The 13942-nt window shown below is 42.6% G+C and overlaps 1 protein-coding gene and 1 long non-coding RNA gene across 17 annotated transcripts in view; one reads left to right on the top strand and one right to left on the bottom strand.

Moving 5' to 3' along the window:
- The first annotated feature begins 5252 nt into the window (after positions 1-5252).
- LOC120812329 (tight junction protein 1-like) overlaps positions 5253-13942 on the top strand; it is a 100378-nt gene continuing 91688 nt past the window's right edge. For all 16 annotated transcript variants that reach the window (XM_078097412.1, XM_078097407.1, XM_040168200.2 and 13 more), the window contains exon 1: positions 5253-5716. In XM_078097412.1, the coding sequence (XP_077953538.1) occupies positions 5412-5716 (305 nt within the window). In that variant the 5' untranslated portion in view covers positions 5253-5411. The remainder of the gene's footprint in view (positions 5717-13942) is intronic.
- LOC144390926 (uncharacterized) lies at positions 6531-7393 on the bottom strand. The gene is made up of 2 exons (XR_013454751.1): positions 6952-7393; positions 6531-6857 (listed from the first exon to the last, which is right to left on the bottom strand). It is a non-coding gene; the product is annotated as an uncharacterized LOC144390926 (long non-coding RNA).

Here is a 13942-nt window from a genome sequence, read left to right as displayed (position 1 = left end):
GACAAAAACTATCTTAAAAAATAAAAACTATGACTAAATCTATTCTAACTAACGAGACAAACATGTTGGTGGTTGACGAAGTCACAATACTTTTCCCCCCTAAATTCTCACGCAGCTGACAGGCAAAGTACGGCGGATATTAACGCGTCATGATGACGTCATCCACGAACCCAGAACGCGCGCAGCGGTGGTTCTTGTGCACCGACTACGGACCGCGACGACTATTTTACGCTTCGGCGAGTTTGAACGTGGCTTCGTTAGTTTAGCTCAGCTGTCTCTGTTTAGCTGACTGTTAGCAGGCTGAAGCCGCGGTGCTTCACAGAAACACGAAGACCCGTTTAACAGCTCGAGGCTTTTAACACGTCTAACATAATAAACTCATTGCAGGTTCTGAAGCCTCAGGCATTTCAACAATAGTTCACACGCCACGTCGTGAGAAGACGCTGTTAAACCGTCTCGGCCACCGTACGCTCGTTACAAAGCAACATAGAGGCGTGCACATGTAACACCCTCAAAGACTGCACGTGGTATTTTCCTTGATCCACATTTATTTATTCGTGAAGGTCACTGCAAAACATGAAAACACACTCGTCAGGACAACAGTGCCAACCGTAGGTTTTTCTCCTGCTGAGAACTGGCTTAATCCCGTATTTGATCGGTCTGTAAAACAATACCCTCTGTGGTCACGTGACCGAACGCCGAGGGAAATACTATGAGCTAACGTTAATCACACTGGAACACAAGCTGGTTAGCTAACATACAGAGAACCTATTTTAAACCCATTGTCGCATCAAAGCTCACATTCTACGACACATAACATGTTATTTTAGGTTCATACACACATCTAATTACTACTGACACCAGCTCACCTGCAAAACATGAAAACACACTCGTCAGGACAACAGCGCCAACCGTAGCTTTTTCTCCTGCTGAGAACTGGCTTAATCCAGTTCCGGGCGCTGTCTTAGATAGAGCCGCCACCACTCGTAGCGCGCTGTTGCCGCCTAGTGGTAAAACTGGTGTACTGATCGTGAACGCTTCTCAACACGTTCTTCCCTTTCAGTCAATAATCTTGCGCTGAGGGCGCAACACTCAGGTGACAGGTGGATCCTTTTGATAGAACTGCGCAGTGCAGGTGAAGGACATGGCGGCACAGAGCAGGTGGAGGAAAACCCGCAGGACACAAGAGAGAAAATAAATAAATAAAATGGGACTAAAACTAATTACATTTTAGTCTAGTTTTTGTCGACTAAAACTAGACTAAAATTTTTTGAGTTTTTGTCGACGAAAACTAAACTAAAACTAAGAAGGATTAAAATGACTAAATGTGACTAAAACTAATATGCATTTTTCGTCTAAAGACTAAGACTAAATCAAAAATAGCTGCCAAAATTAACACTGTTCTCAACTTATGTATTTCTTCTATTTTCAGTACATCAGTGCTGCACAAAGTACCGTTTATTTGGTTGACCCAATTCCCACATCGACAGAGCTCGAAGACTCCAAACATGCAGCCAAAAAGTGGAGGTACTGATGAAATTTAAGCTTTTATGAAGAAATACATAAATTACATTCAGTCATATTTATCATTTAATTTACTAATTGTGGTCCAATCAATAAAAGAAACTCAAATGTGGTGGTGGTCTATGACGAATCGGCATGAAGTGAGACAACTCAAATTCATTTAAAATTGAATTGAACTAACAATTAAAAAAATGATGCTCAGGTTGTCTTTTGATACTTCTCTATGCACTGTTTTTATTGCAGTTCAAACTTGGAGAAATGGTATTTTTGAACTTGCAGAAATAGGGCTTTACTTTGCAGAAATCTCCAAAACTGTACAGTACAAATCCTCAAATTCAGCATGGTAGTAGTCAGAGAGGTCCCTAACACACGTGCATTGGTCTTGGCCTGGACCAATTGAGAAATTTCTTTTTATGGCAGTCCAAACATGGAGAAACTGTCTTTTTGAACAAGCAAAAGTAGGGCTTTTACTTTGCAGAAATCTCCAAAACTGTACAGTAAAAATGCTTCAAATGCTAGTATTCAGAGAAGTCCTTAACACACCTGCATTGGTCTTGGTCTGGAACCATTGATCAATCTGTTTTTATTGCAGTTCAAACTTTGAGAAATGGTATTTTTGAACAAGCAGAAATAGGGCTTTTACTTTGCAGAAATCTCCAAAACTGTAGAGTAAAAATCCTTTAAATTCAGCATGGTAGTAGTCTGAGAGGTCCTACTACCCATACCTCGTCGCGTCAGGCGCCGTGCGTTGGTCTGGGTCCGATGATTTACTGCGGTAGTATCAGTGACGTAGCTGCATCCTCCAAACTTGCCAAAAATCCAAACAGCTCGCGGCAGCTCTCCTCCGTTACTTTCCAAACGTGCCGAAGTTTCTCCCACGAAGTTCCAACTGGAGCAGCTGGGTTTTGACTAATGTTAAAGGAGCCTGGTCCCTTTACCTGGGCTACTGTGGTGCTGGATTACCCCGGATTAGTCTGTATGACGCGCAGTTCTTCCAGCCTTAATCACCCCTGCGTTCTCCTACTTGCAGACATAATCCACGACACGTTCTGAGTGTTGTTGATCTTTGTTTTATTTCTCCCATATAATTTCTGTTCCCAATGGAACCAACTCTCTCGTGTCGCGACAGCCATCAAAACCCTTTCGCTCTCCGGGTCCAACACCTGATATCAATTGTTACCTAATCAATTATATAGGTGCACACAGGACCAGTGGCGGATTTAAGAAATTTGGGGCCCAAGGCAAAGGCAGGCATGGGGCCCTCTGAAATGACATATCGTCTCTCTGCATTTGTATCGAATTAGATAACCCGTATAAATGAAATGAGAAGATTTTGGTTCATCTGATCGATAGCCGTCTGTGTCTGTACTTTCTGCAATAGGTTGCGCCAAGCATCCATATTTGCAATGTGCTTAGCAGACTTTTCATGCTGTCTCAGGCGGGATGAAATATTTTTCCAATCATTAAATCCATCCTCACTCAGCTGATTGCTCGTTTCTCTGTTTCCAAATAGGCGGCAGCAAAAACAAATAACACAGTCCTTCTTTTCACTGTAAACAAGCCATGATCTGCATATCTGTTCTCCATTTTTCATCTGCATGTAGTTGCTGCTGGTAATTCTGTGCCCGTCTTCATTCCTCGGGAAGATCCTGTCCTTCACCTGAAGTGGTCCTCTCTCCACTATTGAGCAGCGCGCACTATCTGACAGCTGTTTTGGCCAGAGTGCTGGATCATTTTAGATGTACAGTGGATGATGCTGGAGAGCTCTCACAGCCCATCCCTGTCTCATTCTGAAAACAAATACAAAACACAGCATAAGGCTTTTCCTAAGTGGTGAAATGTACAGTATATTTACTAATGTAGACATTTGAGGAATTCATGCAACTTCATTTTGTCTGCTCTGCTGTATCTCAGAGGCAAACACTGTACTTTAAACTCCACTACAGTACATTAAATGAAATGGCTGGTTACATATTTCAAACCTTTCCTGCCTCGTGAAAACCATGTATCCTCCAAATTAAATCCGATTTAATGCTAATATTTGTGATAAACTGAAAGGGTCTTCCTTTGTGGGGTGACTTTTAAAGTAAAAACTCAGTACATGAATTCATTCAAAATTAGCTCAATCTTAAATATCTACAGCAGTAAATGATAACACGCATTAAAACTATATTAATATGAAGTTATAACACTGAGGGATCATTTTTTTAATGCAGAGTGATAGTTTTTAATAACATACATAGTTTCTGATGTTTTTAATGCATAACTTTACACATTCAGGACGAAATCACCCGTGGACAGTTTTGATACTCACTTGTTCATTTGCACACGACGGAGCCTCCTCAACAGGTGTCCACGTCGGTTGAGCAGGTTGTGGGTTGCTGCTGCTGGCCGCTGCCGCAGGAGCAGTGAAGAAACTTGTCACTTTCTGCAACTTTGACGTAAATGTTTGGTTTTCTTCCTTCTTCCTCCTCTTTCAGCACCGCTGGGGTAGCTTCGCTTCATCCATGTGATACTCTCCTCTTACTGTCTTTTGCCACTTCGCGCCGTTAGGTTTTCGTTTTGGCCGTTTCTTGGATCCGTTCTGCACATGCGCAGTAAAGATGGACTGATCCAATGTAGTGGACACAGAAGAGGGGGCCGGCACACACATAATACTATACGCATTCCGCTGGCATTTTAGCGAGAGAATTTTAATCATAAATATAATTAATATGCCTAAATAAGTAATAACTTTATCAACCAGAAGTGTATGAGGATTTTTACGGGGCCCCTCAGGACCTTGGGGCCCTAGGCAACCTCCTAGTTTCGCCTAATGGTAAGTCCGCCCCTGCACAGGACCCAAGAACAGCGCCACCCAGTGTACAGAATAAAATAGACAATTGACGTAAACATTTGGCTCCTACAACCTTCAAAAATAAGTCTCAACATTATGTAAAATACACTATTTTTCTCCCGTGAACTATGAAAAGGTTGTCTGAGAACCCCTGTGGTGTATTGGATCTAGCACTCGGTGCTTGATTGTGTTTGACTGTCACTACGACGGAGTTCTGTGATTGTTTGTTCACGCCTGACAGTTGTTTGATTTGAGCCCCAGTAAATTACCTAACTTGTACTGCATCCTCGTCTCCGTGCATTTGTACCGAATTAGATAACCCACGTATAGTATACGACTATAACAGTGATTATATATGTAGCATAAAGTCACAACAACCCCCCTCCCGACAAAACCCATACGTTGAAAAGACGTTGCAAAATGGTTTAAAAGTGAATGTTTTTTCAACTTCTATCCGTAAACGTTGAAAAGACGTTCACGTTTACATCCGTTTTCAACGTGATTTTTTGATATCGGTGGTAAACTAAACAAATGTGGACGTTGTAAAAAATGTTAAAAAGACGTCTAATGTTTTGACAGTTCAACGTTATTTTTTTATAGGGTATTGTTTTATTGTCTACGTTGTGCTATATCATTATTTTAGAGGTTTAAGAGGAAACAACGTCCCCATTTGTTTAGTTAAACCATTTTGCAATGTCTTTCCAACGTCTGGCCATAGATGTCTTTTCAACCAAAAAATGCTCGCTGGGGCCATTTAAGAAGTAACTATAGACAAACTGTAGACGTCCTAAACAGATGCTACAACCGAGCCCCGTCCAAATTAATCGGTCCCTCCTCCTCCCAGTCGCTCCCCTCTAGAGTACACACACACTCTCTCTCTCCCCCCTACCTCACGCGCACACACGGACGCCTGGACGCTGCAGCGTTTTTTAACAGTGTTTCGAGCCCTGGATAGGAGGAAGGAGGAAAGAAGGCAAGGAGGAAGGCGACAATGTCCGAATCCTGACCGTATTAAAAAAAGAAACAGAAGCGAAACACAAGAAAGAGACGTATGCAAACCGGATGGATCGGCGCTAGAGCAGAGTGTCATGGGTCCTCGCGGTCTGCTCCTCGGGGACTGTTTCCTCTGTCGGTCCTTCGGTGCCGGGAATGGCGCTGTAATGCTGAGCGCGGAAGACGCAGCGGCCAGGGAATAAAGAAATATATGATCATCTGTGCTTTTCTTTGGGTTGGATTTTTAGTAGCGGTGGACAGTACCATGGTGAATTACCAGAAATACATTACTGTTATGCAGCTGGCTCTGGGGGTGACCGCCTCCAACAAAGAACACTGTCTCCCACCCAGGAAGCGTATGTGGTGAGTATGAATCTTGCTGCGGACGACGATGATGATGATGATGATGATGCAGGTTGGGAGAAAAAAAGGGGGGTGGAGGGCGCTACGATGAGCCGAGTGGTCGCCTCCCACATCTTGTCAAAGCCCCGGTGCGCCCGCACACTCTCAGAAAACAGTGTACAACATATAACATACATAACATCCCGTCCGGCCACCGCAGTTAGTCTGCACCATGGTCCGAGCATCACAACCCGGCCGTGGTTGATGCACTGCAATGTTAAATGTTAACTCAACATCAGCGATTCCCAAAGTGTGGGCCGCGAAGGTACTGCAGGTGGGCCGCGAGAGCTCACACTGCATGAAAAGTGAGATTTTCGTCCCCGTAAACGCCCAGAAATCTCCCTAATTTCCGACAGTTTCCGACAATTTGCAACCCGCGCACGTCGCGTTTGTCTGTGCCACAAATTGTCGGAAACGAACCATGACGTAGGTGGAGAGCTGAGCCGAGCGGGCTTGAATATCCTTACTCCTTATTGGATGAAACCACAACTTTCAAAAGTAAAATCACTCGTGATTGGCAGCAAAACCACACCTGGGCAGACCAGGCTTGAGTTTCCTTGTTCATGATTGGATGAAACCACAACTTTCCATCACTCGTGATTGGTTGGCAGATCTGTCGCTATTGGTCACCCGCCTCATTTTATTTATATATTTATATATTCATATTACGCTGTATATTAATTTCATTGTTATCCTATGTAGGCTACTACACTATTATTAGGATACCAACCAGGACATCAATGAATTTATAGAGAAAATGAACATTTGCCACATGTTTATGCAAAGAAAGAGCTTTATTAACAACACACAAACAACAACTACATACAAAGTGAGGATCTGCCCACACTTGGGTAACGCCGGTTTAAAAACTACAGCTCAGTAAACTGTCCGTTTGCCTCCTCGGGGTTGTAGACCGTCACTGGCGGCGTGTTTTCCGATGCAGGTCTGTTGTGCAGGCGCCTAGTGTGCGGGGCGACCGTACAATCCACCCCGAGACCCCGGCAACAACGCCGTCCCCTCCGTCCGACGTGAGCTCTACGGTGGCGGATATCCAGAGTTCCACCTCGTCATCAGCCAGCACACTTTGTCTCGATTCCAGCAGCTGTAAAAACAACAATGAATCAGTACTGTGCGATGCGTACGGACACAACACATCTATCAATGCACCTGAAACAAGTCAGCAAATAAACTCTGACCCTCTTTCTTCTCGCTCGACTCCGCGCTGAATCCTTCGCAGCTTCCGCCCGCAATGAGTGTTCCGGCTGGGAAAACCTGAAGCTCCTGCGCACCGTCTCACAATACGTCTCACAGGCGGCTGGAAAACAATTAACTGAGTGTGATATGAATTTTAAAAAATCAAACGCAAGTCACAGTAACATTTAACAAGGAAGAAGAAACAGTAAACAGGTCTAAATCTGGACCTTTCCCGGAGCAAATACGAGGTCACCGCCTCATTATGAGGCGAGATTAGTCTGTGAAAACAAAATGTACAGTTATGATCGGTATCCATCCTATGGTATCTATACGTATATATTTCCTTATACCGCAGAATGAAAGCATATTCTTTAAATCTTACCCTTGCTCCGGTTCGTGGCGCCTGTAGTTCGTCTCGGAGTTGTGAAGACGGCGCACCGCTTCCTGTAAACGACACGGCAAAGACTTTAATAAAGCTGTTTCTGCTCACTTGTAAGGCTACTAGGCTACTCTTAGCTTTCGTTGTAGGCTACGCTACTTTTAGCTTAGCTTGCAGTCATTGAACATATTCTTACCGCTATCTTGGGATTGTGCGACCGTCTCCTCTTCTTTGAGTCGGTTCCTCCAGAGCCGCCAACCTCTCCTCTATGGACAGAAACCTGGAGAGTCCCGAACGCTCCAGTGGAGCGAACCGCTCGTTGATATCGGCAGTTTGTTGTTGGAGTTGACGAGACGATCCACTGAGAGCTTTCAGCAGCTTCTTCTCGTCTGTCTGCGGACTGGCCGAAAGTTGGTGACCGCGGAGAGGAGTTGAAGGCGAGTTGAACGCGAGACGTCGTCCAGCCATTATTCACAAACCAGCAAAAACCAAACTAAGGAACTGGAGATACAGTTCTTCTGAATATAGTAACACACACGTGTCTGTGTGTATGCTCGTCTTGCAAGTACTGCTGTCTGAGTCATGCCTATGACCTCACACGTGATTGGACGAGGAGGAGTCTAAGGGTCCTCCAATCACATACGAGGTTATTGTTATACGGAAGGCCCAGTATTTTTGGAAGACAAATGGTTGGAACTTTGAAACAGATGATATGCTTTATGTAAAGCAGTGTTTTGGTCTCGACTTTCCCTAGAAAACTGTACAGTGGTGCCTCTTTCTCCATTCCACCAGATAATCTTGGATGAGTCTGACATACATGCAATGTTGACAATGTATCATCAGATGTACCCTTGTGTCACTGAGGTTGAGTGTTTTGCCATGACATGTAAACGGGTAACATATATGAATGTAACTTACTCAATCGATAGATGCAGAGCATAAAGGTCAGCATATGTTTATGCAAAACTTAGACACACTGCTAATCTAACAAATCTCATTCCTATTCTCTCCAGCTCAAAGTCAACTCCAAAGCCTGTGAATAACACCATCAGGATGGCTCTGCTTAATGTTAGGTCTCTTAATAACAAATTGTTTTTAGTCAATGATTTTATTACCACTTCTAAACTTGATTTTATGTTTTTAACTGAAATATCGCTAGAACAAAATAACAGTGCAAACATTCTGATTGAGGCAGCACCCCCCAACTATAACTATTGATGTATGTAGATCTGGAAAAAGAGGTGGAGGGGTTGCTGCTATATTTAAAAATATATTTCAGGGGAAACAGATGTCACTTAGTGATTTTCCATCATTCGAATATCTTTGTGTTGTATTGAAAGGTTCTCCCATATTCTCCCAGGTTTGCGTTCTTATTATACTGATAAAATTGAAGGCATCAGACGCGCCATTAATATCTCAAACAAAAATGTTGGATCAACACCCTATTTAGGCAAAAGTAACACAGCAATGATGACAAGCTTTAATGCCATAGACTCTCAAACTCTAGTGGAAACGGTGACAAATTTAAAACCATCCACCTGCTGTCTTGATGCTCTACCTACCAACTTCTTTAAGAATGTTTTTGACTGCCTAGCAACAGACGTATTGCAAATAGTTAATAACTCTATTCAGACAGGCCATTTCCCAAAAGCTTTCAAAACTGCAGTTATTAAACCTCTCCTAAAAAAGCAGAGCCTAGATGCTTCTATTATCAACAACTACAGACCAATTTCAAATCTACCTTTCATAAGTAAAATAATTGAGAAAGTTGTGCTACAACAACTTAATCACTTCCTGGCTTCAACTGGCTGCCACGACAATTTCCAGTCAGGATTTCGACCTCTTCATAGCACCGAGACGGCCCTTATTAAAGTTGTAAATGACATCCGTCTTAACACAGACTCTGGCAAAACTTCAATAGACCTCAGTGCTGCATTTGATACTGTCAACCACTCAATACTTTTGGACAGGTTGGAAAACTGGGTGGGGCTCTCAGGCACAGTCTTAAGCTGGTTCAGGTCATATCTAGAAGACAGGAACTATTTTGTTTCCATTGGTGACTTCGTATCAGAAACAACCGACGTAACGTGTGGAGTCCCCCAAGGTTCGATCTTAGGGCCGACTTTATTCAACATCTACATGCTCCCACTAGGACAAATCATGCAAAAAAATAAAATTGACCACCATTGCTATGCTGATGACACCCAAATCTATGTAGCGCTATCGCCAAACGACTATCGCCCCATAGATCTTCTGTGCCAGTGCATTGAGCAAATCAAAGACTGGATGTGTCAAAATTTCCTACAACTAAATGAAGACAAAACTGAGATCATTGTATTTGGTGCTAAAAAAGAAAGGTTTAAAGTAACCCAACACCTTCACTCTCTGTCCCTGAAAACATAAAAAAGCCAGAAATCTGGGGGTTATTATGGATTCAGATTTACACTTGGAGAGTCACATCAAATCAGTAACAAAATCGGCCTACTACCACCTCAAAAATGTAGCACGACTTAGAGGGCTCATGTCAGCTCAAGACTTAGAAACACTTGTACATGCTGTTATAACTAGTAGGCTAGACTATTGTAATGGTCTCCTTGCAGGACTCTGTCAGGCAGCTCCAGCTTGTTCAGAACGCTGCTGCTAGAGTTCTAACAAAGACCAAAAAATGTGAGCACATTACACCAATTCTTAAATCCTTACATTGGCTCCCAGTATGTCAGAGAAGTAATTTCAAAATCCTACTGCTCACATATAAATCACTACATGGTTTAGGGCCAACGTATATCACTGATATGCTTCCACTACATAAGCCTTCAAGATCACTAAGATCTTCTGACACCAATCTGTTAGTGATTCCCAGAGTAAATACAAATCATGGGAAAGCATCATTTAGTTACTACGCAACAAACAGCTGGAATAAACTTCCTGAAGATTTAAGACTTGCCCCAACTTTGACCACGTTTAAAACAAGACTGAAAACTTTTATGTTCAGCTTCGCCTTCTGCAAAATTTTACCTACATTGCACTTTTAACCTCTGCCTTTAATTAAACAATTTAATTTATAATTGTATTTGCTGTTTCAAATTGTCTTTTAATTCCTGCATTTTATTTCACTTTATTGTATGAAATATTATGATGCGAAGCACTTTGAGTCTGCCTTGTGTATGAAAAGCGCAATACAAATAAAATTGCCTTGCCCTTGCCTTGCCTAAGTGGTGTGGAAACACTAACAGTTTTGAGGAACCCGTCCTTGACCCTCTAGCAGAACTACGACCAGCCATTATAAAGCAGTTTATAGTTGTTAATGTTGTGTCAAAGGGTACTGCATTTAAACATGTTCTTGCACAAGTTTCCTGGCTTCATCCCCACCCGGACAGACATTTTTATGGAAAGCCAATAGAAGTTTGGGGCTTGCAGGGAACAAATACGCCATACCCAGCATAATTTCTGCCAATTGACCGCATTGCTAGAAGATGTGTGGTTAATACATCCTCTGTGCATTTAAGTAAGACCAAAGAAAAGGTCACTGTAGTCCTGCCACTATGCACTGTAGTGGAGCTCAAGGAGACTGTGATCTCTACAGACCCCTCATTCTGATTCAAATGTTGTTTGCATGGAATGCTCATTTTACCTTGATTAAAACTCATTTTTTAAAGAAGTAATTTTGTGTATCTTTTTTACATAACATTTGACATTGCTAATGGCATACACAGTAATCTAGCATATTTGAATTAAATGAATCAATTCAAGCTAAAATGTAAGAGTCTATAATTAGGCTACTGAGCCTGATCTATTTGTACCAGAGATTTTTTTTACCTTTTAAACAAATGTCACCTGGGCTAAAACTCCCTCTGCGACCCTGTTTTGCATTTGTATAGCTCACAGCATTTTCATTTACATGTCAAAGCCTCCCCTAGAATTAGGAAGAGGGGGGTCATGGGGGAACAACTGCCAAGGGAGGCCCACATCAATTTCTGACAATTTACGGCAGTTTTCGGCGTTGCCCGCAAATTGCCGTGAACAGCCGTAAACCTGAAATTCCACGACAATCTACAGTGCCGCATACTGACGAAAATCCCACTTTTCATGCAGTGTCATTTAAAATAAATAAATAAAATGGTTTTAATTTTCAATTTTGAAACGTTTGAAATTGATATAAAAATATTTAAATTATTTGAACAATTCTAGCTGCACATTAGTCATGTGAAACATTAATTGATGAAGCAAAAACAATTTAAACGAACAGATCAATAAAACAATGAGGCTCTCGCTCGAAACGGCTGCTCTTGTCTGCCTGTCGTTAGTCATCAAAAGGCGCCGCCAAACAAAACAAATGGGGCGCCGTCTTGTAGTATTAAAGTCAATAGATATGAGCTCCAGAGAAAATGGTATAACATACATTGTCGGTTAATACCTTTTTAATCGGTTAAATTCTTTTATTTCATTTAATCATCCCTGGTTTATGTTTTGATCAGAGTTGTGATTAAAGGTTTGGGTGGGCCACAAAAGATTTTCAGATTTCAAATTGGGCCGCGGCATTCTTTGGGAACTGCTGCTCTACATATCAGACTTGACGACTGAACATTACAATATTTAGAATATTTACGGTAATTCACCCAAGGCAAGCTGGCAAGTCAAAATGAATTAGCTCTTGTTACAGAGCAGGGGTGTCAAACTCATTTTAAGAGCCATCGCCGAGGATATGACCGCAACGGTGAAGCGGGAGGGGGGGGCACGGGCGCGGATGGGGGGGGGACATTTACATTTATATTTATACTTAACATTAATATTTACATTTAACATTTATATTATTTAACAACTTTGTGTTACTGCCAAACATTATCCTTGGAAAAGTTATTGCATAAATTTATGCAATAATATAATTTTATGAATTTCTCTCAAAATGTTTGAAAAAGTGACATATGAATATTGTCGTGCTTTTTTGTTCATATGATAATGCTAAATGTAGCAAAACTGCGCAGGATTTTAGAACGTGCGACATTTTACAAACGGCACCCCATAGTTAGTTCACACAAGATCAGGTTGTCTACCCAGAGCACTGCAGAAAGTACCGAGACATATAGGGAAAGTGACCAAATGACAAACAAACAAAAATTAAAGTAGTTAGTCCGCTCTTACATCTGTATCATACAGGGAACAAAATACAATGGACCAGGAATGTACTAACTACGGAAAACAAAATCAAAACTAATAAAGGCCAGCAGGTAGCGGGATGATGACTACAACACAAGGACTCTTCCCGATCCTGCCATGCAAAGTACTTTAAAATATGCAACCGTTCTGCAACACTCTGGCCACCCAACAGGAAACTGGCATTCCCTTCCCCTTTCATAGGGGCCCAGCCTTGAATTGAGAGCGCCACCCCATGGTGCCACCTGCTACATGTGCAAAGACCGGGAGAGAAAGTCGAGACGTTTATCAGGGCCTTGTACGAGCTAGCAGAGCATTGTGAGTTTGGCGCGAGCAGAGACGAAAATATCCGCGACCGGGTCGTGGTCGGTATACTCAACAAAGATGTCTCACAGAAGTTGCAGCTGACAAGGGACCTGATGCTAGCGCTGACATAGAGACGGTCAGGCAGTTGGAGGAGGTTGCTTCGCAAGTCAGCATGCACGGAGAGAAAGATTGATACAGGAAGTTTCGCACGAGCGCAGCAAATACCACTATGGTAAGCCAAAAGAGGGAAATAAAGGACAATGTGGACAGTGAGGAAAGCGTGGCACAGTAAAGATGAAAATTGCCCTGACAGAAAGTCCTCATGCAATACATGCAACAAAGTTGGTCATTGGAGCAGAGTGTGTAGGAGCAGGAGGGCAGTGAGTGAGTTGACCAAGCAAACAGAGCAGCAGCAATCATACTTTTTTGGGGCAGTGAGTAAAGCAGACGGGTCACCAGAGCAATGGGCTGTCGAGTTGCTGGTGGGCTCTACAGCAGTTGACTTCAAAATTGACACACGGACGGATGTTAGCATCATTCGTGAAGAGACTTACCACTCACTTATTCCCAAAAGACCACTGGAGCCAGCAGATATGCCATTAGAAAGCCCCGGCAGTGCATAAGACTGGTCCAGAGCACTGTGGCCTGAACACACAAGCAATGTCCCAATGGATGCGGTACGTCCAAGTGAAATCTGAGCTATCAGAACACAATAGTCTTGTCCTCATCGGAAACAGGATTGTTGTGCCTAGGGCGCTGAGAGGTGAGATCCTCCAGAAGATCCATGAAGGTCAAGTGTAGAGAGAGAGACTGTGCTCCTCTGTGTGGTGGCCCGGACTCTCTATGGAGATAAACAAACTTGTTACGTTCTGTCAGATGTGTCATAGCCTCATTATTGTCTTCTTGCCTCAAATTTCATGTGCCCCGACGTAGTATTGTGTCCTCCGCTGCTGCTGTCACCAAAAATGTCACCATCAAACTATCCATGTGGTCAAAGATCATCCTGCATCCTCAAATCCCTCTTTTAAACCCACTGCTGTGTGGTAATTAATTAATAAAATATGAAGCACGAAACATGATCCCCAGCTGTTTGTATTTCATGTGCTGCATCCTGGCATCTGTATACCTCTCATTGCCATGTTTATTAAACATTTTCA

This window comes from Gasterosteus aculeatus, chromosome Y, assembly GCF_964276395.1.
Source record: "Gasterosteus aculeatus chromosome Y, fGasAcu3.hap1.1, whole genome shotgun sequence".
In the NCBI taxonomy this organism is placed as follows: domain Eukaryota; kingdom Metazoa; phylum Chordata; class Actinopteri; order Perciformes; family Gasterosteidae; genus Gasterosteus; species Gasterosteus aculeatus.
This window is presented reverse-complemented; position numbering and strand designations above follow the sequence as displayed.